This window comes from Pungitius pungitius, chromosome 12, assembly GCF_949316345.1.
Source record: "Pungitius pungitius chromosome 12, fPunPun2.1, whole genome shotgun sequence".
Taxonomy (NCBI): Eukaryota; Metazoa; Chordata; class Actinopteri; order Perciformes; family Gasterosteidae; genus Pungitius; species Pungitius pungitius.
The window spans coordinates 17,231,299-17,257,827 of NC_084911.1; the positions used below are offsets into that span (position 1 = coordinate 17,231,299).

Here is a 26,529-nt window from a genome sequence, read left to right on the forward strand (position 1 = left end):
GCTGCTCAGATTGTGGTAAAGGTTTCACTACAAATGGAGATCTAAAGACACACATGCGACGTCACACAGGAGAGAAACCTTACAACTGCTCACAGTGTGGTAAAGGTTTCACTAAAAGTCAAAATCTAAAGAGTGACATGAGATTTCACACAGGGGAGAAACCTTTCAGCTGCTCAGATTGTGGTAAAGGTTTCACTACAAATGGAGATCTAAAGAAACACATGATAAGTCACAGAGTAGAGAAACCTTTCAGCTGCTCACAGTGTGGTAAATTTTTCACCCAAAGGGGAAATCTAAATATACACATGAGATGTCACACAGGGGAGAAACCTTTCAGCTGCTCAGTTTGTGGTAAATGTTTCACTAATAGTCAATATCTAAAGAGTCACATGAGATTGCACACAGGGGAGAAACCTTTCAGCTGCTCAGTTTGTGGTAAATGTTTCACTGAAAGTCAAAATCTAAAGAGTCACATGAGATTGCACACAGGGGAGAAACCTTTCAGTTGCTCAGATTGTGGTAAATGTTTCATTGATAGTAGTGTGCTGAAGAAACACATGTATTGTCATTCAGGGGAGAAACCTTTCAGCTGCTCACAGTGTGGTAAATGTTTCGCCCAAAGGGGAAATCTAAATATACACATGAGATTGCACACAGGGGAGAAACCTTTCAGTTGCTCACAGTGTGGTAAATGTTTCACTCAAAATGATCATCTAAAGAGACACATGAGATTGCACACAGGGGAGAAACCTTTCAGCTGCTCAGAGTGTGGTAAACGTTTCACTAGAAGTAGAGATGTGAAGAGACACATGAGATGTCATACGCTGTGTAAATCTAAAAGTCCACATGAAAACTCAAATGAGAATCCCCTTTAACGTCTTTCCCTAATTTACATTACCGTTTCCCACGTGAGTTTTGAATATCCGTCGCAAAGCTATAATGACACATATTTGAAGCTACTTTTCATGTTCACAATTACAACCAACTATCTAAGAATTCCTCACAGGGATTTATTGGGACGACACTCTTTTGTTGGGACGACACTCTTGTTTGGTTTTTCCTATGCTCCCGAGGGTTTTGGGTCAGGAGCCGCATTTAAGTTTTTGTATTTTGAATGATTTATATATATTTCTTTCCTCTTTTGTGGAATCGCAAGTGTGCACCCTCTGTAGGTGGTGACGGCGCCACCCTTTAAACGACCGAAGGACACGCATGACGGGAGGAAGGCGGGCGCAAATACCGTCATTGACCTCAGGGCTGAGGCTGTGAGCGAGGCTGTCTCCGTTTTGGGCCCGTTCAGCTTGTCATAGTGATTTTGTTTTGTGACGACCTTTTTTTGTACAATAAACCGGCAACATTGATGGTCAAACTCCCCTTTTCATTTGAATTATTGGACAGAACTGCGAGTCTTGACATTGCTTTCCAGCTTTCCTCATGGTGGTAAAATCAACAAGAACACAGGAATAGGATCTAAGGGTTTAAAGGAAAAAACTCAACTGTTTTTGCCACTACACTATGCTAAGCTATTAATTCATTGGAAAGGTGTAATCTAAGGCAGTGATTCTAAACCATCGGTCCGCGACCGCCACCTAGAAATATTTCTACTCTGGGCAAAGAATTATTATAACCGTCTTTACGGAGACAAGTAACAGAGATAAGCCACGCCCCTTCCAGGCGCACATAAAGTGGGACATGAATGAAACAAAATAACTAGTTGGGTGAGTAAACAGTGGCGAAAATCCTCTTGGCATTTTAAGTGTGAACGTAGCATAACGCTCTCCACCAAAGCATTGAAGCCATCAAAATTAAAGCGGATGCCGTCATCTAACTGACTTGCAACTCTAAATCTTACTTAAAAGCCAGCTGTCTTTTTCTGTTCCATGAAGTGTTAGTGTTGTTTTTGCAGGTTTACATACAGTGATCATCACAAGGACATTTATTATTTGTATCAGGTTTTTGCTTTTTTTATTTGATTTAGTCATTGAATACAAATCCAACCTATAATTATATCAATTAGTTAATATAAAATAGTGTTAATATTTGAACGGGCGCCTGGGCATATTTGTACATTTGGGCCCTGAGGTCAAATGGTTAAGAACCCCTTATCTAAGGCATGTTTCCCACTGTTAACATTGTAACATTACCCAACCTTATATTGTCCTGTCCAATGTTGAAATACAAGTTTGACTGATTTTTATGTTCCATTTGTGTTACTGCAAGCTGTCATATTATCAATGTATTAATGCATAAATTTCCGTGAACCAAATTCTGTTTTGCATTTTTAATATGCAGAAAAATACCAGAAGGCCTTTTAATGTTTTTCATGCATTGAGTTCTTACTCTTGTTTATATTGTTTTAACGTTTTTTTAGGAAACTTTTTTTAGGCTTTAGTTTTCCTAGTCAATCCTCATATTGAGCTGCGTACATATTTATATATCGAACTAATACATCTTTGTGTGTTGAGAAACAAAAAGTAGAAAACATTGCTGAGCAAGCACAGGTGCAAAAAAGATATGAAGGCAATGAATGGATTTTATTTTGTCTTTTGCAGAATTGAATAAATGTTTGGAAAAAAAAAATGAGAGTTGTCTTTTGCCATTTCTAACCCACACATGTTACATATGGAAAAGACTAAAGGAGGTAATTATAGACCGCAGAAATGTTTTAATGAAAATATTTGTATTCATTTTGTGAGTTACCCCACTGTGCAGCAGAACCCACAACGAAGGTAGATATATTTTAAATGATACTGTACTAATTTACAGGGACACGTAATTCTCGCGCTGTAAAGTGAATGTTACAGGTGGTCTTGGGGAATTAATGTACATATACTGTGTGTATACATAAGGATGGGTGGCCTTTCTGTGTGGAGTGCATGTCAGTCCTAGCCCTACATCCCTCCCCCACTGCGCTGCTACAAATGACCGAGGTATGGGTACATAGCAGCAGCCTGTAATGGGAAACAGAGGTGTCTCAAATGTGGAGAGGATCATAGAGTTGAGGATTGTCAGGATAATGTGCAGCATAAATGTTGTAATTGTGGGAGTAATTCTGTAACATATAGTGGATGTGAAGTCGGGAAGAGGGCTGCGCAAATCCAGAAGGTAAAAGAGGAAACTATTCAAGCTATTCAAAGGTGATGAAAAGGACCTAAAAAATTATTGAAACAATGACAAGTAATTATAATAATTAGAATATTTAAAATAATGATGATGATGATAGCAGCAGCAGGGCCACAGCAGGAGGCAGGATCAGGGTCCAGATTGAACCATGATCCATGGAAAAATGTGAGGCACTCTGTGCAAGAAGCTTATGTGCATTAAAGAGTGAACTAGCTAAGTGGATAGTAATCATTCATATTTTAGTTAATACACTATATTGTTTATTTTTTTATTATCCACTGACCTCCAGCAGCCGTTTGTGCGTACAAAAGGAACCAGAGCCCTCCCACTTTAACGAAAAACAGCTTCAAGGGCTGGAAGACAATGACATGAAGCTCTCATTCACATCTCTGAAGAGTGAAGATGAGAAAGATGAAGCGCTGTTCTCTCAGTTTCATCAGAGACAAACTGAACAGATGGAGACAGACTGTGAAGGAGTGGACTGTGGAGGACCAGGGCCAGACATGAACTCAGGTCCAGATAGTCCTCAAGAACCAGATACTGAAAGAGATGGAGACTCTTTTGAAACTGAGGACAGTGACGATTGGAATGAGAGCAGTGAACCTCAGTCAGGTTTAAACTCTCATAATAATTGTGAAGATTTTGTGAGTTATTTAAGATGTAGAACAAATGAGAAACCTTTTATCTGTTCTGAATATAAGAAAACATTTGGTTGCATTATATACCTGAAGAAACACATGAAGACCCACTTATCAGAGAAACCTTTCAGCTGCTCACAGTGGTAAATGTTACTCTAGACGTGGAAGACTGAAGATCCACATGAGATGTCACACAGGGGAGAAATCTTTCAGCTGCTTCGATTGTGGTAAATGTTTTGCTGAAAGCTGAAGATCCACATTTTTTTTTTCTAGTTTCATGGGCCATGGTTGCGGTGCGGTGAGTCTGTTGCGTCACTTCCTGTCGACAGCGTGTTTGATGTCATTGAACTTTTTCAGAGCTCTTGCGATACCAAGTTGATTCTGTCGTGATATTGTCAGTAAGTAAGCTGCGAATTATCTACGTGAGACGTTGTTAAACGCCTCACCGTCCAGCACTTTGTCGTTTAAACGAATAGTTTCTTAGACGTTGTTTAGCGTTAACGCTACCTCTTTTAGCATTAGCTTAGCAGCTAACCTTGTGATGTCTTCCCTCCCTACCTCCCCGGCTCTCTGTTGCTCGGTGTGTCACATGTTTAGCTATTCCTCTGCCTCCCTTACGGATAATGGTACATGTAAGAAGTGTAGTATATTTGATCGCTTGGAGGCGAAGCTTAGTGAGTTAGAAGCGCGGCTCCGCTCCATGGAGGTAGCCGCTGTTAACCAGCCATCTCCTATAGTCGGTGCGGACCACATAGACGTATCGTTTGCTCCTGCTAACCGTCCCCCGGCAACCCCCGAGCGGCCGGGAGGCTGGGTGACTGTCCGGAGTAAGCATAAGTCTAAGTCGAAAGCACACGGTTAACCACCAACCACTTCACATTTCAAACCGCTTCTCCCCACTCAGCTACACACCCGCTGAGAAGCCAACTCTGGTTATAGGTATCTCCATTCTGAGAAACGTGAAGTTAGCAAAACCAGGGGCCATAGTCACTTGTATACCCGGGGCCAGAGTGGACGACATTGAGTCTTATCTTAAACTGCTGGCTAAGGATAAACGTAAATACAGTAAGATTGTAATTCATGTCGGCGGTAATGACTCCCGGTTACGCCACTCGGAATTCACAAAAGTTAACGTGGAATCGGTGTGTACATACGCTAAAACAATGTCGGACACCGTAGTTTTCTCTGGCCCCCTCCCAAACTTGATCAGTGACGAATGTATAGCCGCATGTCGTCATTCCGCCGCTGGTTGTCGAGGTGTTGCCCAGTAAATAATGTGGGCTTCGTTGATCACTGGAAAACGTTTTAGGGAGTGCCTGGTCTGATTAGGAGGGACGGCATGCATCCAACTTTGGATGGAGCTCAACTAATTTCTAAGAACCTGACCCAGTTTCTTAATGGACTTAATCCATGACCCAGAGATCAGACCAGGAAGCAGAGTCGCAGTCTTACACACTTCTCTGCGCTTCCTTCCGAGCAGTCACTCAGCGTAATTAACTCTACAGAAACTGTTTCTGCCCCACGGACATCGTTATTTAAGTTAAAGGTAAACAACCAAGGAGTTATATTTAATAACCTAATCAAAGTTAAATGTAACAATACAACAGTGCAACAAACTAGGAGAATTAAAGGGGGACTTTTGAATATTAGATCTCTGTGCTCTAAAGTTTTAGTAAATGAACTAATATCTGAAAACCATGTTGATATTTTCTGTCTTACTGAAACATGGCTATCGGATGGGGAGTACTTTAGTTTAAACGAAGCGACTCCTCCAAGTCATGTTAATACTCATATCCCTCGAGGCACAGGCCGAGGGGGTGGAGTGGCAGCTATTTATGACTCCTGCCTTTTAATAAAGCTTAAACCTAAACTGGATTATAACTCATTTGAAAGTCTGACTTTCAGTCTTTCACAACCAACCTGGAAAATAATCCAGCCGGTTCTCTTTGTAATAGTGTACAGGGCCCCAGGTGAATTTTTATGTGAATTTTCACAGTTCTTAACGAGTTTGGTCCTTAAAACGGACAAGGTAATTATAGTGGGTGACTTTAACATTCATGTGGATGTCGATAACGACAGCCTTGGTACTTCATTTCTCTCTTTGCTAGAATCAATTGGTTTCTGTCAGACTGTAAAAGGAGAATGGCAACAAGAAGGAAGTTCGCCCCTTGGTATAACTCTCAAACCCGGAACTTAAAGCAAACTGTGCGGAAACTTGAGAGGTTATGGCGTTCCACCAAATCAGAAGGATCTAGGCTAACTTGGCAAGACAGCGTTAAAACATATAAGAAGGCTCTCCATAACGCAAGAGCATCTTATTACTCATCATTAATCGAGAAAAATAAAAACAATTCCAGGTTTCTCTTCAGCACTGTAGCCAGACTGACAGAGAGTCACAGCGCTGTCGAGCCGTGTATTCCTGTGGACCTCAGTAGTAACGACTTTATGAACTTTTTCAATAATAAGATTCTCACTATCAAAGAGAAAATTGGTCTCCTGCCCCCAAACTGAGCCGACCCGTCCTCGGATGTAGGATCCTTGAATGCATCCGTGGGCCCTGATACCTACTTGAATGGTTTCTCCTCCATCAACCTTGATCAACTGACTTCTACAATTTTGAAATCCAACTCTTCCACTTGTCTCTTGGATCCGATTCCAACTAAGCTGCTTAAGGAAGTTTTTCCGTTAATTAGCACATCCCTACTGGTGTCACGGAATGACCAGGAGACTGACGGGAGTTAGTGGAAATTAGTTTATTGCACAAAAGGATCCAGCAAAGCAGAACCTCAATAGATGAGAAGGTATCTCGATGAATGGTCCAAGGTTCATCCGAAAGGAACAAGCTTGTATTGCTGGACCTCAGTGCTGCATTTGACACCATCGATCACCGTATCCTGCTGCAGAGACTGGAACACTTGATTGGCATCAAAGGAACTGCACTCAGCTGGTTTAAATCTTATTTATCGGATCGATCCCAGTTTGTGTTTGTGAACGGTGAATCATCGAGGACCAGCAATGTTGGTCACGGAGTTCCACAATGTTCTGTGCTTGGACCGATTCTATTTACCTTGTACATGCTTCCTTTGGGCGACGTTAACAGAAAACACCGCATAAACTTCCATTGTTATGCAGACGATACTCAACTATATCTATCAATCAAGCCAGAAGACACCAACCAACTTGTTAGACTTCAGGATTGTCTTGGAGACATCAAAACTTGGATGACCTGCAACTTCCTGATGTTAATCTCGGAAAAAACCGAAGTTATCATGATAGGCCCAGAGCGCCTTCGAGGTCAGCTGTCACGTGATACAGTCTCTATGGATGGAATTGCTCTGGTATCCAACAGCACCGTCAGAAATCTTGGAGTTCTCTTGACCAGGATATGTCCTTCAACTCTCATATAAAGAAGACTTCAAGGACTGCCTGTTTTCATCTACGTAATATATCGAAAATCAGGAACTTCCTGTCTCAAAGTGATGCAGAAAAACTAGTTCATGCATTTGTTACTTCTAGACTGGATTACTGTAATTCTTTGTTATCAGGCTGCTCTTGTAAATCGCTTAAACCTCTCCAGCTGATTCAGAATGCTGCAGCACGTGTATTAACAAGAACTAAGAAATGGGATCATATAACTCCTGTATTAACTTCTCTGCACTGGCTTCCTCTTAAATCAAGAATAGAATTTAAGGTGCTTCTCCTCACCTACAAGGCACTTGCTGGTGAGGCACCGTCTTATCTTAAAGAGCTTGTTACACCGTATTACCCTACAAGGCATCTGCGCTCAGTAGATGCTGGGCTAATTGTGGTTCCTAGAGTTTTAAAAAGTAGGATGGGGGCCAGAGCCTTCAGTTATCAAGCTCCTCTTTTGTGGAACCAGCTTCCACTTTCAGTCCGGGGGGCGGACTCGTTCAGTTCATTTTAGATAAAGCTTAAAACGTTCCTCTTTGATATTGCTTATAGTTAGGGCTGGCTCAGGTTAGCCTGGACCAGCCCTTAGTTAAGCTGCTCTAGGCTTAGACTGCCGGGGGACTTCTTAGGACACACCGAGGCCCTCTCTCACGCTCACACTCTCACTCTCTCCTTCCACAATCATCCATGTTTTTTTAATGTACTTTACTAATTAAGCTTCTTTCCAGGAGTTTTTTGTGCTTTCTCGCCTAGCAGGTCTCCGTGGATCATAGTTTTGTGCGGACCCCGGTTCTGACTCCTGGCATGGCTCTGCTGACACCTGCTGCTGCCATCATCATTACTTTAAATATGATTCATATTACTGTCATCATAAACCAACATCTTTCTGCTCTCCCTCCCCAAACAAGCCTCTGTGGATGGTGGTTCGACCTGATGGTGGTTGTCCCTGCAGTGGTCCTGCCGTACACCTGTTCTGCTACTTGCAATTACTTGTATCATTTCTATTAGAGAAATTGAATGTATTGTACATGTTTTACATTGTTGATTCTGTACACATGACATCCATTGCAGTCTGTCCATCCCGGGAGAGGGATCCCTCCTCTGACGTTCTCCCTAAGGTTTCTTCCCTTTTTTTCCCCCATTGAAGGTTTTTTTCTTATTTTGGGGAGTTTTTCCTGTGCCGATGTGAGGGTTTCGGGACAGAGGATGTTGCATGTGTACAGACTCTAAAGCCCTCTGAGGCAAATTTGTAATTTGCGATTTTGTGCTATACAAAATAAAATGAGTTGAGTTGAATTGAATAGATGTCACACAGGGGAGAAACCTTTCAGCTGCTCAGAATGTGGTAAATGTTTCACTTATAGTTGGCATTTGAAAAGACACATGAGATGTCACGCAGTAGAAACCTTTTAGATCAGGGGTATCAAACTAATTTCAGGTTTGGGCCAGATACCGCCCACTTTGATCAGCCGCGAGTGTGACACATGTGTTTTAGATGCTCAAAGTGTGGTAAATACTTCACTAGAAGTGGATATCCGATGAAGCATTGCTGTCAAAATCTAAATGAAAACCCATTTAGCCCTTTTACCCAGTCAACCCTCTCCTGGTTACATCACCGTTGTACCACCTGAAGTACTATAACAACAGACATTTATTGACAGCTACTGTTTGTGTTTCCTGTGCCGATGTTACATTTTCACCAGATGTTGGTAACAACCCAAGTAATACAGGCATACAAAGAACTTCAGAAATAAAGTATACACATACATACATATAATTTAAATGCACAGGAAAGAAAGGAAAAAGGGAAAAGAAAAAGCAAGAGGGTGTCTGGATGGCTCAGAGACTGCCACAAAGCAGGGAGACAAACAAGCAAGCTGCAAAGACGGACAAGTTTATTGTCATCAAAACAAACATTAAATGGTATTGAGCCCAGAACCACGATGTTCTGCCCGAGCTACCAGGTCTTCCTCTCCCTCAGCCCCTGGTTTCTGAATGGAGAAGATCTTTATGGCCATCCATTTCTCCCACTTGTCACAACATTATTCATCTTCCGTTCTGTTTTCAGCTAAGAAAACTTCTAGAAAACTGTTACAAAGCATCATTTCATGCGTCCATCCAGGCAAATTAGTGGATCCAAATGTGATTAACAAACATATATTGTAATGCCTTCGTAATCATCCAAAATATTGTTAAATGTATGGGTATTTTTACAAGTAGGCCACAGACTTAATGAAACGTTCGATGCATTGTATTGTGAGCCATACAGCAACGGTTCCCTTATATCAGTGGTCCCCAAACTAAGGCACACGGGCCGGATACGGCCCGCCTCCACATTTGGCCCGGCCCCCTGAACAATACCAGAGGGGCATTGTGATTTTTTTTTCAGTCTGGCCAGCTATTTGCTGGCTGGAACACAAAGTGTATACTTGTTCGGTGTGGGTGAGTTAAATCAAGTAGGAAGTGGGGTGGGATAGTATCGGCCGACGGCCTGTATAGGTCCGGTAGCGGTACTATCTCACACACACAGCCTCTGATTGAATTAAAATAATAAAAATAAAAAAACTTAAATGGAGCTGCTTCAGGGGAGACAGGAGGAGGATAGTATGGATTTTAGTGGAATGGAGGAAAATGGAAGTGATCGGGAGGAGGTAGGGAAAGTGCGTAGGGAAAAGGGGGTTAGTCGTAAAAGAAAGAAGAATAAAGATTGTGCTAGTTCAAATGGGACGGAAAGTGAAGAAGATAAAAGGAAAGCTCCTAAAGCAGGAATGCTTAATGTAGTGGAACGTCTTGAGGGAGAAGGAGTTAAAAAAAATGGACCCACTATAGTTAACTAAGATAATAAGAGAAAGTAGGAGTAGGAGAGGTGAAGTATGCAAGGATCCTGCGAGATGGAAATCTACTTGTAGGATGTAATAATGAAGAGCAAATGGAAAAAGCAAAGAAGATGAAGTGTATAGGAAAAGTAAAAATTGAAAAAGTAGTAAGAGTGGGGGAGAAAAGAAGTGGAGGAAGTAAGGGAGTGATATATGGAATCCCACTTACTGTGAATATGAAAGAGTTGGTACAGAATCTGAAATTGAAGAATAGATCAGTCAAAAGTGCAGAGAAGAAGAAAATAGTGACATTCCTAGCAGGGGTGATGAATGCTACAGCTGAAGTTAAGTCTAAAACGGAAAGAATTCAGATTATTGTTAAAGCAGCAATACGCCATTTAGATATGGCAGGATTAAAGTGGGAAGAAGTAAGGGATGAACTTAGTGTACAGTCGAGTCAAGAGACAGCATGGGTGGGCTAACCATTTTAGTAATGTTAATCCTTTATTGGAATGCAAGAAGCTTGATCGCGAATGGGCAGGAGTTTAAGCAATTTGTTGGGAGTAGAAAAGAAAAACCAGATGTAATATGTGTCCAGGAACACATATTACCACGCCGCTCTGTTTATCTGCATCTGTCAAAAAAATGTGCGCCACCTGTATGCAGAGAGCGCGCGCTGCCTGCACGACATCCAATCACTGCAGTCCATTTGACCGTATCAACGAGACAGCCTGTTCATGCTTACAAAAATCTGGATTTTTGAACACGGATTCAGACTCCGATGGAAATCCTCGCCAACATTATGTCAACGTCCGTTTTAAAGTACTATAACACAGTCACAGTCGATCCACCATTACCCTTCCCTTCGTAGTCTAGGTCTGTGAGGCAGCGCACCATCACCCAGGGTTCCCCGTCCCCACTATAATAAGAGGACTTGAAATGACTCGAAACTAAAATGGTAGGACTTTGGACTCGACTTGAGAATTGTTGGCTTTGACTTTTGACTCGACTTGGGACTTGCCTCATCTTTGACTCGACTTGACTCAGGACTCGAGGGCAATGACTTGAGACTTACTTGTGACTTGCATAACAATAACTTTGTCCCACCTGTGGTGTTAGGTATAGGTAAGGAGCAAGAGTATGTAGTAGTAGAAACGTGGGGGGGAAGGAAAAAATTGTAATTATGAATTATTACAATCCATGTAGGAAGTTAGACTTAATCAATTTAGAGGAAATAGACGGACAAGATAATAATACTATTGTATGGTGTGGGGATTTCAATGCACATAATACATTGTGGGGTAGTGAGAAAATGCATAGTAATGGAAAAGTAATCGAAGAACTATTGGATGAGAAAAACTTAGTGTGTTTAAATGATGGAAGTAAAACGAGGATAGAGGTCAAGACTGGGAAGGAATCTGCACTGGATCTAACAATGGTATCTAGTAATATGGCAGCGATATGTAAATGGAGTGTTTATAAAGAAGGAACAATAGGTAGTGATCACTATCCAGTAATGTGTGAAGTTAATATGGCATTATCTCAAAGTATAGGAAATAGAGGAGGAAGATGTTTTTTTGAGAAGGCTAATTGGGAAAAATTCCAGGAGGAAAGTGACAGGTACCTGAACCAGATTGAATATAATGATGATATAAAGACACTGGAAAGTAAAATTAAAGAAGGTATAATAAGGACAGCAATGGAAACAATTCCAAAAAGTAAAGGTAATTTGAAGAGGAAAATAGTACCATGGTGGAATGAGGAATGTAAAGAAGCAGTTAGAAATAGAAATAAAACATGTAAAGTAATGAAAAGAACGCATAATTTTATGCATATGATTCAATATAAGTATGCTCAGGCAATAGTAAGGAAAACAATTAGGCATGCAAAAAGAACGCATTGGAGATTGGAGAGGTGTGGACAATGATAAAGAAGATGGGTGGTGAAAGAAGAGAATGGAATTACCCAGTTTTAAGTAGTGGAAATGAAATTGCAGTGACGAATAAAGAAAAAGCTGAAATGTTAGCAAATACATTTGCCGAGGTGCACAGCTCTAATAATATGTCTGAGGAAGAGAAGAGAGGCAGAGAAAAAACTAAATCCGAAAATGTAGAGGCACTTGCAGAGATGAGAAAATTAGATGATGAGCTAAATGTATTATTTAATATGGGAGAACTAAATAGGACAATGGCCAAAACTGGGAAGAGGGCACCAGGAAAAGATGACATTTGTTTTAGCATGTTGAAACGGTTAAGTGAAAAGGGGAAAGAAAAATTGTTGATGCTATATAACAAAGTGTGGGAGAAGGGTAAATTGCCAAAGAGCTGGAAGGAGGCAATTATAGTTCCCATAAGGAAACCTGGGAAGGACGTTTGTAAACCAGCAAGCTACAGGCCTATTGCCCTGACTTCTCATAGTTGTAAATTAATGGAAAGAATGACAGATGAGAGGCTAATGTTTATTATGGAAAAACGGGGAATTATGGCTGAATGTCAAAGTGGGTTTAGAAAAGGTAGAAATACTATGGATGCAATACTGTCTTTAGAAGATAACATAAGAAAAGCACAAGTAAACAAAGAGACAACAGTAACAGTATTTTTCGATGTAGAAAAAGCATATGACATGTTATGGAGAGAGGGATTAATGATTAAATGATATAATATGGGAATTAGAGGAAATCATCTGAACTGGATTAAGGATTTAAGAACAATCCAGGTTAAAGTAGGGGAAGACTTGTCAAGGGAGCAGGGTGTAGAGAATGGAACACCTCAGGGGAGTGTTGTAAGTCCCACATTGTTTTCAATAATGATTAATGACATATATGTAGACATACCAATGGATATGGGAAGATCGCTATTCGCGGATGACGGGGCAAAATGGAAAAAAGGAAGAAATATTGAACATATAGTTAAAAAGATACAAAAAGGGGTCCAACAGGTTGAAAAGTGGGGAGGAACAAAGTGGGGTGATAAATTTTCTGTAGAGAAAACTAAAGTGATGTTTTTTACAAGGAAGAAAATCAAGGAAAATATAAATGTTAAACTATATGGAAGTCATTTAGAGAGAGGTAAAACATTCCGTTTTTTAGGAGTACAATTTGACACAAAGTTGACATGGAAAGAGCATATTAAAAATGTAGAAGATGAGTGTAAGAAAGTAATAAATATAATGAGATGTTTAACAGGAACAGAATGGGGAGCAGATTATAACTCATTGAAATACATATATGTGAGGTTAATAAGACCAAGAATGGATTATGGAAGTATGGTGTATGGATCAGCGACCAAAACTTTACTAAGGAGGCTTGATGTAATACAGGCAAAAGCATTGAGATTATGTTTAGGAGCAGTTAAGACATCGCCAGTGTGTGCTCTACAGGTGGAAGCGGGAGAAATGCCATTGAGCATAAGACGAAAACAATTGATGGTAAATTATTGGGTTAATCTAAAAGGACATGGAGATAGACATCCAACTAGAAGAATATTACAAGATAATTGGGAAAGGGAGAGAGCACAAAAGTTCAGTTTTGGGTGGATAGGGGATCAAGCAGCTAAAGAATTGGGAGTATATGAAAAGGAATTCTGCTCAACTGTAATATGGCCTGAACACCGGTATGGAAGTTAGAAACAATGACTGTTGATTTTAAATTAAATCGGGCAAAAAAAGAAAGGAAGAATATTGACTTGGTAGCGGAATGTTATAGACATATAGAGGTTAAATATAAAGAATATGTTCAGATCTATACAGATGGATCAAAGGATCCAGGAACAGGAAAGACCGGATCTGCAGTTTACATTTTGAATCAAAGAGGTGAGATAAGTAGACGAACCACAAATGATCTGATTGTGTATGCAGTTGAGTTATATGCTATACTGATGGCACTAGAATGGATTGAGGAAAACAGAATAAAAAAAGCTTTAATTGGCAGTGATTCAATGTCAGCTTTATACAGTCTCATGACTGGGGTGTTGAAGAGTCATCAGGATTTATTATATGCTATATTGACAATCTATACTAGAATAAAAGGAAAAAGTCACGAAATTCAAATGGCTTGGATTCCTGCTCATATTGGTATTGTGGGAAATGAGAGAGTAGACAAGTTAGCCAAACAAGCTGATAAAAAAGAGTATATTGAGGCAAGTATTAAGCTGTCAAAAAAAAAAGTGTAATATGGAAAGAACCCATTAGAAATTGTCAACAGCAGTGGGATAGGGAAAATAAAGAAAGACATTTGTATACTATTCAAAATAAAATTGGAGTTGTGAAGAAAAAGGGAGGAAATAGAAGACAAGAAATTGTTATGAGCAGATTAAGGATAGGTCACAGTGATTTGAACAGCACACTTCATATTATAAGGAAGCACCCTACGGGTTTTTGTGGTTTTTGTCCGGTTGCAGAAACAATAGAGCATGTGTTAATGAATTGTAAACAATATGAAGGACATAGGAAAATGATGATGGAAGAGTTAGGAAAGATCGGAATAAAAGGGATAGGAGTGAAGGAAATATTAGAGAGTGGGGAGAATGAACAATGTAGAAAAACTATTTTAATTTTTTTATTAAGAACAGGTCTGGTGAAAAGAATATGAAATAAGGATATGATATAACAGAGAATTAAATCCGGAAGATGGCGGTAGTGCAACATAAAAGGATGCAAGCTGCCGATAAACCCAAAAGAAGCAGAAGAAGAACAAGTTTGGGGGGGCCTGCCTTATATGGTCATAGCTACAGACGCCCCGGATGTTGGTCTCAGAGCAACATGGCGCCGATCGGTCGTAGAATCAGCACAGTGTCTTTGTTACGTTGATCAAGTATCAGTTATCTCCATCCGTTCTGATCCACCAGAGTCTCTGGACGTCTGGATAAACCTCCGATGGACTTTCAGCTGCTCAACTTTTTTCGAGATCACTTTCCTCTTTGCTAAACTATCGGAGTTAGCTTAGCATGCTAGCTGGAAGCAGAGGGAAGTTAGCAACACCGCGCTAGTCCGAGTTTAACGGAGTTTATCTGGAGGAAACGTGTCTGATTCAGTGAAGATGTCTAAAGCCCAAATGCTGAGATGTTTAGTGAAGCAGCGACTCACTGAGGCTGCTGAAGAGATATTTGGGCTGTTTGAAAGAACGATAGCAGAGTACGAGGAGGAAGCTTCTAGATTAAAAGAGGACAACGAGCGACTGAAGAAACATCTGCACGCTGTTTTTAACCCTGAAGTCCGCATCCAAAGAGCAGGTTGGTTCTCTCTCTCTTCACACTGACATCGGTGAAACGTTTCAACCCCCCTAACGTGTAATGAGGTGTTTCAAAATTCCGTAATAGACGGCTGACATTTGTACATTAACAGACTGTATTGGACATGAACTAAGCGGAAGTTAAACGGGAGCGTACAGCCGCTCACAATACGCCTCTTCTTCTAGTTTTGAATTCATTTAATGATGCTGAGATCCTTCGACAAGCTGTTAGGAGTGATTGGCGGAGTTTTGAATCCAGGAACGCACTTGAAGAGGCACATGAGCCGCTGTATCGTAGTGGGGGGGCAGCGGCTTTAACGGGGCGTACAGACGCATAAACCCGACAGGACATGAGGGAATAACCGCAGTAGCGCCGAGTGAGGAAAGTGGTCGGTGGAACAGTAGGAGCTAGCGCAAATCGTGGCAGTGGCAACTCGCTGAGGCACTTCCTGTTGCAGGCTGCGGTGCCGCGGTGATTCGTGGCAACTGCCTCGACTCTGTGGCAACTGCCGCGGTGATTCGTGGCAACTGCCTCGACTCTGTGGCAACTGCCGCGGTGATTCGTGGCAACTGCCGCGGTGATTCGTGGCAACTGCCTCGACTCTGTGGCAACTGCCGCGGTGATTCGTGGCAACTGCCTCGACTCTGTGGCAACTGCCGCGGTGATTCGTGGCAACTGCCTCGGCTCTGTGGCAACTGCCTCGACCCCGAGGCAGCTGCCACGACTTCACGACAGCTGCGTCGACTTGTCGGCAGTGGTGCCTCGACACTTGCCGTTTTTGTTTGCCAAATAGGTGACATTTATGTTTTATAATTGGCCAGCAGGTGACAATACAATACGCCCTTTAACAGTACTAGTGTTATTTGTAATTTATTTAGTCATAAAACGCCGATAAGTGATACAATGGCTTGCCGTTTAAGTCCAGCTGAACTACTACGGGCTAAAACAAGCTTGCACGTGTTGCCTTGGTAACAGTAAACACATTTAAAATATAGATAAGATGCATTATAACATTTGAAATAATAAGAACCCCTGAAATCTTTTTGATATACATATTTTTGTACTACATACCAATGGACACATTTTCATGTAACTTATTTTCTTTTATGTCTGTCTTGACAGGACTGTAGTTGGAAGTAGTTATTAAAGGATCATAGACTTTGTACACACTATGTACCCGTTGGATGGTGGTGGAAAAAAAAACATTTGCCATGAAAAAGAAATGTATTGTAAATCAACTGCCATGTTTTGGTCTCCTCTCCTCCCTGAAGATAGCCATGTGACGATTTTGATTAGTATTAATATAACCAGCTAGTGGTAATAGGAAGACACAAGTTGTGTACTCTTGCATATCTATCTACATAGCTTACATATGTAAATTCTAATTATAGTTATGGTGACACCTACCACTAAGTATGTTGTTTCTATTTGTCTTGGTAGGTAAATCAAATTGACATAAATTCATTCCACACAAGAGGTTTACAATGCAAGCCCAAACATTTTTTTTCATTGTGGAAGGTCACCCTTTTGGCAAAGGTCATTTTGAAGCAAATCTTTTAATTCAAAATGCTTCATATATTTATATATTTTCAATTGCACATCTCGAGGTGTGCGTCCACTAGTTTGAGCAAATTGTCAGCACTACTGTTGCTCAAACTTTGCAAATGCTTTCAAATTTTTTTCATCTAGCATTGCAGTGCAGAACTTTTGGTAGTGCTTCTTTTGTTCGAAAATAAAGGTAAAAAGCTCCGCTGGAGAGTCCTCGTTTAGGTCATCTTCCCAATTGTGGAGGTCCTAAAGAGTTTCCTCTTGTTCTTCCTCTTCCATGGGAAAGACAGCGGGAAGTTTGTCGTAACAAATTAATTATTAAAAGTTATAGAGCATTTGAGGTACAAATTAAACAAATACAATAATGAATTAATAATACATGAAAATCTGTTTCATTTAACACCTAAAAGTGTAATCTTTACTTTGTGAAATAATGGGTATGTGATTATATGAACAAACAATAATCAAGCCATCAATACCCATTTAAAATTGAATATCAGTATATAATCTGAGTTACCAGTATTTACATCTATATAAATTACTGGACTCAAAATCATCTCTGTAATTGCATCTTGGTTTTTTATTGCAAAGATTTGAACATTTCTTACCACTACTTTGCTTTCTCTGTCACCTCCTGACGTGTCTTCAGCAATGCGAAAGATATTATGTCTTTGAATGAACTACCAGATTCTGTGATTACAGTGATGTCAACTTGACGTGCAAAACCGCTGTTAGCCAGCATTGTGACAGTCAAGTAAGTGATGTTGCAGATACGCATGCTCACCCACAATTAAATTACACTCCATTTAGAATGAATGAAAAAAAGATTAAACGTAACTTGTCGATTATTTTTTTTGATCAGCTTGGACAAATCATGTTGTTGGTATATTATGCCTGCAGATGATGAATCTGTGTTGTATTATAGCATTGTCGTAATCAAGAGGCAGGACTAGAGGGTCTCTTGTTATTTTGCCAATATCTGTGGCGTGAATAGAAATGCAAAGAGTATTTGTTCATTTTGCGTGTGTGACAAACTTTGATCAAGTCTTTGCACTTTGGAAATAGTACGTATAATTTAATAGCTGATTTCACCAAATAAATATCAATTGTTTAGGCTAGAACACATAAATCACATTGAAATACTTCAACAATGAGTCAAACACACAATTGGATTTGTTTGGAGGTTTAAAAGTAAATTAGACAATTATATAAAATTTTACACATAACATACATTAACAACATACATTTCTTCAAGCTATATAACAACAAAAAAACCTGTGTGAATTCACATGATGATATAAAAGGAGGGATGGGCAACTGGCTGCCCCGGGCCATTTTTGTCATAAATCTTGCTAGGAAGTGCGCTGCCCCCTCAATCATTTAAGTTGCCCATCCCTGATATAAGGGTTATATTCACAACATTTAGGCAACATAAGCAGGCAGTGCTATATGTGTCACACAAAGCAACTACACCAGCAGACTAGTGTCTGAAAAAACAGCCAGGCGAACAAATTACTTCTCACAATAAATTAATAAAGTTAAGTACGGTTACTGTTTACAAAAGGTATAGAGTGATATTAAAAAGTGCTCAAAAACATAGTAAACAACAACAAACTAAAGATATACTATATACTCTTGTGGCTAAATAACTTGAATGATGTGGAAAAAAATGTGTAACACATTATATATACATATAAACACACTGACTTAGAAGTAGTCATCCTTCTTATATTTGTTTATACAAGCGACAAACAAAAACAAAAGCGACTCTAAGACGTTACTTGTTATTGTACAGCTGCATGTCGAGATTACTTCTTTGCAAGCTATACCAGCTGCTGCAGCAAGTATATACAAATATACACACACACACACATATACCTAAGACACACTCTCTCACACACACACATATATAAAACCCATTAGGTTTTATGGGATCTTGATCTTATGATATTTTAAACGTTACAATGCATCTTACCAATATTTACAATTTGCATTCCTTCGGGGAGCTGCCGGAAAGTGGTTTTTGTTACCAAGGCAACAAGGGCAAACTGGTCTTAGTCCATATTATCTTAGCTGGACTTAAACGGGAAGCCATTGTATCACTTATCGGCGTTTTATGACTAAACCAATTACAACTAACAATACTAATACTCTCAATGACCGCATAGTATTGTCAATATATGAAAAGAAAACGGGAACAGTCAAGCCACCATTACCGCAAAGTCGACGCAGCTGTCGTGAAGTTGTGGCAGCTGCCACGACTCGACGCGGCAACTCACTTAAAATGTATTATACGGTCATATATTGTTGAAATACTAAAAGTAACGGAAACTGCACTTCTCCCTAACAATCGCAGCACCCTCACCCTCCGTAGCACCGTTACCTTTACAGCCGTGGCACCGCTCGAGCTGCCTGCCTCGACCGGGGCTAAGGCTCCGTTAGCACTCGCGGCACCTCTCCATTGAACTCCATGTACCTCGACCAGCCGAGAGCTAAGGCTCCCTTAGCAGTCGTGGCACCTCTCCCGTAAAGTCCCGGTACCGCTACCAGCCGAGGAATCGAGCCCATACATCGTAGTAACGATCCTATAACACAATGCATCTGTCCATTTAGCTCCCCCGACCGAGGGACCGGTACCTGTACCCGCGGTACAGCTCGAGCTGCCTGCCTCGACCGGAGCTAAGGCTCCCTTAGCACTCGCGGCACCTCTCCATTGAACTCCATGTACCTCGACCAGCCGAGAGCTAAGGCTCCCTTAGCAGTCGTGGCACCTCTCCCTTAAAGTCCCGGTACCGCTACCAGCCGAGGAATCGATCCCGTAGATCGTAGTAACGCTCCTTTAACTCGAAGCACCGGTCCATTTAGCTCCCCCGACCGAGGGACCGGTACCCGAACTCATGGCACCGCTCGAGCTACCTCTCTTGACCGAGTAAACACACGAGGCAGTTGCCACAGAGTCGAGGCAGTTGCCACAACTCGCCGCGGCAGTTGCCACAGAGTCGAGGCAGTTGCCACGAATCACCGCGGCACCGCAGCCTGCAACAGGAAGTGCCTCAGCGAGTTGCCACTGCCACGATTTGCGCTAGACCTTTCTCCGGTGGAAGGATCCTTTTTCTGAGCTCAGTTGGGTATTAAGCGGCATTCAAAGTCCACGTAACGTTAAATGAGTCTTCATGACCATGGGTAAACTTTCAAATCGGCTGCGCTACACACTCTACTAACCGAGCTTATAGGATTCTTGCTGATTTGTATAGTTGTAATTAGGGTTGGGTATCGAGAATCGATTGGAATCGGGACTAGCTTTGCGATTTACCCGGTATCGTTCAAAAGTTTAAAATTCGATTCCTAGTTTCGATTCTCAGTCGGACTGCGCCGACCGGAAATAGAAACCGCTGAACACCAACGAAGTGTCCACCGGAAATGTGAGCATAACAGCGCGATCGATCATGGATAGCGTCCCGGTTGTTGTGAATTTGTAACGCATCAGACCAGTGTGCGCGCGGGAGCCGGGTGGCCCGAGCGGAGCTGTCCTATCTGTTAAAATGAGCAGTGAGGCTGGCGCTGCAAAGAAAAAAAGATTGAGTGTGCCCCGTGTTTGACGCGCTGCCTCCTCCTCTGGCTCCAAGGGCTCATCAGTGGGAGCAAGGTAACGTTTAAGTACCTGCAGTATCATACACTCATGTGTAAATGATTTTGTGAGGTTTCAAAAATAAAGCTCTCTTGAGGAAAGTGTACTCCTGTTAAAATATATTCATAATATATCATATTTATACAATATTCAAGTTCATAGTTTGATATTTATATTGTAGTTGAAAACAGCCCTGTTAGAAATCCATAGTAAAGTTCATAGAATTAACATTGATGGAGAAGGTCAGACTATTTCCTTCAGAAAGACCCTTGTAAGTTGTATATCGTCAGTGGCAAGCAAACTTTTTGTTTCAGGTTGAACATTATATGTTCTTTTATGTATTTCTTCATACGTTGCCACACTGATGACATAAAGAAGAGTTAAAGCCCCGTTATTATTGGACATGGCTACAATCCGAAGCCAAAGGTGTTTTGGGTGCTCGCTCCTTTAGCTTGACGCACGCTTCTGATCTTGAATCTAGAATCGATTGCTCTTCCTTAGTGTCCCGGATGTTGGTGTCTCAAGGTTGACATTTAGTGGGTTGAATATTGTAACCTCCATTTCTTTTGCGGCTGAATATTTCAACCTTTTTTTTTTTTAGGTTGAATTTTTTTGCGGTGTTTTAATGTTGGAAAACATTCAGGTACATAATTTCAATGCATAAATATTCAGTGCTAGAAATTCAATCACCTTTTTATTTCAACCCCGCACAGATTTAGTTTCATAGAAATTGCCCTTTAATTATGTGTCCATTTTCTTCCACCTCAAACACATCTGTAAAATGATGTAATTAATACTTATGGAAATAACTGTAGTCAGAATAGTCAGATACGGACAATAGGCCCACATATAGCCGTGTAAAATCAATGCTATGATTTTACCATGTCGTTTTCATGAATATCTTGCTGCGGGTTAATACTAATATGAATGCCATTTGTTAAGTGTTCAAAAAGCTGGGCAGGAACAAGCTGATAAAAAGGGAACCTTACAGATGTTTTATTTATAACTTTCATAGATAAATATTCCAGTATTTTATTTGATAATACCTGCCAAAATATTATGATACCCGATACCACAAAGTCATAATGTTGGTATCGTGACAACCCTACTTAGAAACGAGTTATTATAAAAATTGCATCATCGTTGTTAGGACCGTAAATTCACACCAAATTTAGATCTTGGATTGATAAAGAATCCTGTGCAATAACAAATCTGCCGGCTGCGTCTTGTATAGTGTTGAGGACTCGTATTAGAACAGATGGGTGGATAAATATTCCTACTCCTCTTGCTTGGGAGGTCAATGAGGCAACTATGACTTGATCAGGCACCTTTTTTCCGTGTATTCATTGGGGAGCAGATGGGTTTCTCGGATAAAAGCTGTCTTTTTAGCTGCTTCAGTCTCGACATTACTTTTTTAAATTTTAATATCTCCCGGAGACCCCTAAGATTCCACGAAATAACATTTATTTTGGTGTCACCAACCATGATAAAGTCAGCAAATTAAGCTTAGTTGCACCCAATTCTTTAATCATGCCATATGATAGAGTGAATAATGTGCATTCAAAATAATCCAAAAAACAATAACAAGGGCCTCTCCCAATTGAGGCCCCCTAAGTAGGCGTAGCCTACACCCTGTGCGGGTGAACACACACGTCTCCCCTATCCTCCGTCGTCTGGGTCCCAGTTAGACTTTCAACATTGCATGAAGTGTATCCTATCTTGCTTTAGGTAGTAAGGTACCAATATATTCATTTTGCCGGAGCCTCGCTCCACACGTCTCCTCAGTGGCGTGTCTTAACCGGAAAGCTCTCCATAAGTGATCGTAGACCATTATTGAAATGTTAGTACCAGAGATGCTCACGAGTCCCAGAGGTCGAGTCTCAAGTCTTTCGAGGACGAGTCTCAAGTCGAGTCTGAAGTCTTGCTGGGACAAAACGGCCCCCAGGCCTCTGTTCGACGCGTCCGTCTGAAAGACAAAAGGGAGAGAGTAGTTAGGTGTGTGGAGTAGTGGTTCCCCGCAGAGAGCGCGTTTCACTGCCTCAACCGCCCACTGGCACCGCTCCGTCCACTGGACCGGATCTGAGGCACCTTTCCGGGTCAGGTCAGTTAAGGGGCTGGTCAGCGCCGCAAAGCCCGGGATGAACCTCCTGTCCGCCAGCCCCAAAAACCGCCTCACCTCCTTTTTCGTCTTGGGCCACGGGCAGGCCAGCGGGCACTCCCGGCAATGGTGTCCGGGCTGCCCGCACCTCCAACACTCCTGCCCTGACGATTGAGGCGCTCTCGGTGGGTCAGGAAGGCTGCCGGGTCCGGCCGGGCTCGGGGCCTCGGGAAACCGGGAAGGGGTTGGTGGTTGCGGGGCCCTCATTCGCCGCGCCGGGACCGGCCGGGCGATCGCCGGAGGTCGGGCGTCCTCCCTCTGTCAGCCAGGGTGGACCGGCAGGTGGTCCTCGGCTAGGGTGATGGCGGCTTCCAGGGTCACTGGTCGGTGATAGCGGACCCACGCCGCCGTCCGGGGCGGCAACCCCTCCAGGAACTGCTCTGTCACCACCTTCTCCACCACCGCCGGCGCTCCCCCCGCGCACCCCGGCTGTAGCCACATGTTCGCCGAGTCCCTCAGGCGTTGCGCGAATGCGAACGGGCGGTCCCCCGGGGAGAGCCTAGCCTCTCGGAAGGCCCTGAGGTGGTCTTCGGGGGACAGCCCTACCCGGTCCACGATGGCCCTTTTCACCTCCGCGTACGTGTGGCTGGCGCCAGGAGGAAGGCCGAGGGCTGCCATCTGCGCCTCCCCGGTTAGGAGTGGCAATAGGCGGACTGCCCATTCCTCCGCCGGCCAGCCGCACGACCCCGCCATCGCCTCAAACATCTCCAGATATGCCTGGACGTCATCTGTCATGTTGTGGACCACCAGTCCCGCGTACGCCGAGGAGCCTGGTGCAGGAGGGGCAGCAGCTGGCCGGGCTGCCAGTTGTTCCAACGCGCGGGTCTGCCGGTCCGCATGCGCTTGCAGCGCCCCCATGAAGTGCCGGTTGGCCTCGGCTTAGTCCCTCTGCATGGCCGCGATCTCCGCCAGCATCTGCCCCAGCGCGATTACCGGCTGCACCGCTCCCTCGCTGTGCTGTCCGTCCATGCCCTGGTCGTCCCTTGGTCAGGCGCCACTGTAGCCGTTCCTGGCTATCGTTTGCCGGGTTCTACGGAATAAGGGCACGGACACTCGTCGTACTGCGGAACGGTTCTTTATTTGTGTTCTTGCACAGTGTTTTCTGCCGTTCTGCTTTGCCGCTGCTGGCGTCGCTTCGACTCGCTCTGCTCCTGAGTCCTGCTCACTGTTTTAATGGGGAACACACAATCATCCTGACGCTGGCCAGCTGCGCTATTTAATCCCCGGCAGTGTTCCCTGAACCACTCCCCCGTTCTCGCCCCCTGCAGCCGCGCTAACCACACCCCGCCACCACAGTGTCATACCCGGAAATCTCTCCATAAGTGATCGTAGACCATTATTGAAATGTTAGTACGCAGAGAGACCTGTGCAGGCCAACGCGTCAATGGTTACTGAACCCAAGGACCCAGAAATAGTGACTTCATTCAATGACAGATACAATAAGCAAATTGTTCAGTATGTACTTATAGATGTTTATCTCAAAGACATTAAAACGTAATAGTCCGTTTAAAGGATGAACTAGCTAAGTGGACTATATTGTTTGTCCACAGACCTCCAGCAGCTGTTTGTGCTTAAAGAACATTGGGAGGATTCAGAGCCCCCCCACATTAAAGAGGTACAGGAGGATCCTAAGCCCCCTGTACAGTAATAGCCTGGTCACAGCATGAAATAATGAACTAGCTAAGTGGATGGTAATAGTTAATATTTTAGTTAATCAAGTATATTGTTTGCATTTTATTATTATCCACAGACCTCCATCAGTGGTTTGTGCTTAAAGAAGAACAGCAGGAAGATCCGGAGCCCCCCCACATTAAAGAGGAGCAGCTTCAAGGGCTGGAGAAGGCTGACATGACTGTGTCATTCACTCCTGTGAAGAGTGAAGATGTTAAAGTGGAAGCTCATTCCTCGCAACCTAATCACAGAAAAACTGAACAGATGGAGACAGGAGGTGATGGAGAGGACTGTGGAGGACCAGAACCAGACCGCAACTCGGGTCCGGCCAGTCCTCCAGATACTGATAAGAAAACTGGAGACTCTTCTGAGACTGAGGACAGTGGTGATTGGAATGAGACCAGAGAACCTCTGTCTGGTGAAGAGTTTGCCAGTGATTCTAGATGTAGAACAAGTAAGAAACCTTTGATCTGTTCTGAATGTAAGAAAACATTTGGTTGCATTCAGAAGCTGAGGAAACACATGATGACCCACACATCAGAGAAACCTTTCAGCTGCTCACAGTGTGGTAAATGTTTCACTAAAAGGGGAAGTCTAAAAATACACGAGAGATGTCACACAGGGGAGAAACCTTTCCGCTGCTCACAGTGTGGTAAATGTTTCACCCAAAGGGGAAGTCTAAAAATACACGAGAGATTGCACACAGGGGAGAAGCCTTTCAGCTGCTCAGCTTGTGGTAAATGTTTCTCTGAAAGTCCATATCTAAAAAGTCACATGAGATTGCACACAGGGGAGAAACCTTTCAGTTGCTCACAGTGTGGTAAATGTTTCACCCAAAGGGGAAGTCTAAATGTACACATGAGATGTCACACAGGGGAGAAACCTTTCAGCTGCTCAGATTGTGGCAAAGGTTTTACTACAAATGGAGATCTAAAGAAACACATGCGACGTCACACAGGAGAGAAACCTTTCAGCTGCTCACAGTGTGGTAAATGTTTCACTAGAAGTAGAGATGTGAAGAGACACATGAGATGTCATACGCTGTGTATATCTAAAAGTCCACATGAAAACTCAGATGAGAATCCCCTTTAACGTCTTTCCCTAATTTACATTACCGTTTCCCACGTGAGTTTTGAATATCCGTCGCAAAGCTATAATGACACATATTTGAAGCTACTCTTCATGTTCACAATTACAACCAACTATCTAAGAATTCCTCACAGGGATTTATTGGGACGACACTCTTTTATTGGGACGACACTCTTGTTTGGTTTTTCCTATGCTCCCGAGGGTTTTGGGTCACAGGATGTCACGTGTGATGTACAAAATGAAATTAATTTAAATATCTTCTAAAAGATGGTCAGAAGTTCATATTCCAAGAACAAAATGTTCTTGTCAGTCACACACAAACTATAAACTATGCTAAGCTATTAATTCATTGGAAAGGTGTAATCTAAGGCAGTGATTCTAAACCATCGGTCCACGAGCGCCATCTAGAGGGTTTTTACCCGTGGGCAGTTGAAATATTTCTACTCTGGGCAAAGAATTATTATAACCCTCTTTACAGAGACAAGTAACAGAGATAAGCCACGCCCCTTCCAGGCGCACATAAAGTGGGACATGAATGAAAAAAAATAACTAGTTGGGTGAGTAAACAGTGGCGAAAATCCCCTTGGCATTTTACGTGTGAACCCAGCATTGCAAATCTAAATCTTACTTAAAAGCCAGCTGTCTTTTTCTGTGTATCAGGTTTTTGCTTTTTTTATTTTATTTAGTCATTGAATACAAATCCAACCTATGATTATCAATTAGTTAATGTATATATATATATATATATATATATATAATAGTGTTAATATTTGAACGGGCGCCTGGGCATATTTGTACATTTGGGCCCTGAGTTCAAAAAGGTTAAGAACCCCTTATCTAAGGCATGTTTCCCACTGTTAACATTGTAACATTACCCAAACTTGTTTGACTGATTTTTATGTTCCATTTGTGTTACTGCAAGCTGTCATATTATCAATGTATTAATGCATAAATTTCCGTGAACCAAATTCTCTTTTGCATTTTTAATGTGCAGAAAAATACCAGAAGGCCTTTTACTGTTTTTCATGCATTGAGTTCTTACTCTTGTTTATATTGTTTTAACGTTTTTTTAGGAAACTTTTTTTAGGCTTTAGTTTTCCTATTCAATCCTCATATTGAGTTGCGTACATATTTATATATCGAACTAATACATCTTTGTGTGTTGAGAAACAAAAAGTAGAAAACATTGCTGAGCAAGCACAGGTGCAAAAAAGATATG

General features: G+C 42.1%; 2 protein-coding genes across 2 annotated transcripts; both read left to right on the top strand.

The window, feature by feature from the left end:
• On the top strand, positions 1 to 26,529 carry LOC134132935 (gastrula zinc finger protein XlCGF71.1-like). Its single transcript, XM_062565928.1, has 2 exons — positions 1 to 2,082; positions 26,123 to 26,529. The coding sequence occupies exon 1, from the start codon at positions 54 to 56 to the stop codon at positions 873 to 875; it is 822 nt and encodes a 273-aa protein (XP_062421912.1). The 5' UTR covers positions 1 to 53; the 3' UTR covers positions 876 to 2,082; positions 26,123 to 26,529.
• Positions 24,320 to 26,130, top strand: LOC134132933 (gastrula zinc finger protein XlCGF17.1-like). The gene has a single exon (XM_062565926.1). The coding sequence runs from the start codon at positions 24,399 to 24,401 to the stop codon at positions 25,311 to 25,313; it is 915 nt and encodes a 304-aa protein (XP_062421910.1). The 5' UTR covers positions 24,320 to 24,398; the 3' UTR covers positions 25,314 to 26,130.

Bases quoted from the DNA above. Each gene is read 5' to 3' on its own strand.
- LOC134132935 (XM_062565928.1), top strand. From the start codon at position 54: ATGCGACGTCACACAGGAGAGAAACCTTACAACTGCTCACAGTGTGGT.
- LOC134132933 (XM_062565926.1), top strand. From the start codon at position 24,399: ATGACTGTGTCATTCACTCCTGTGAAGAGTGAAGATGTTAAAGTGGAA.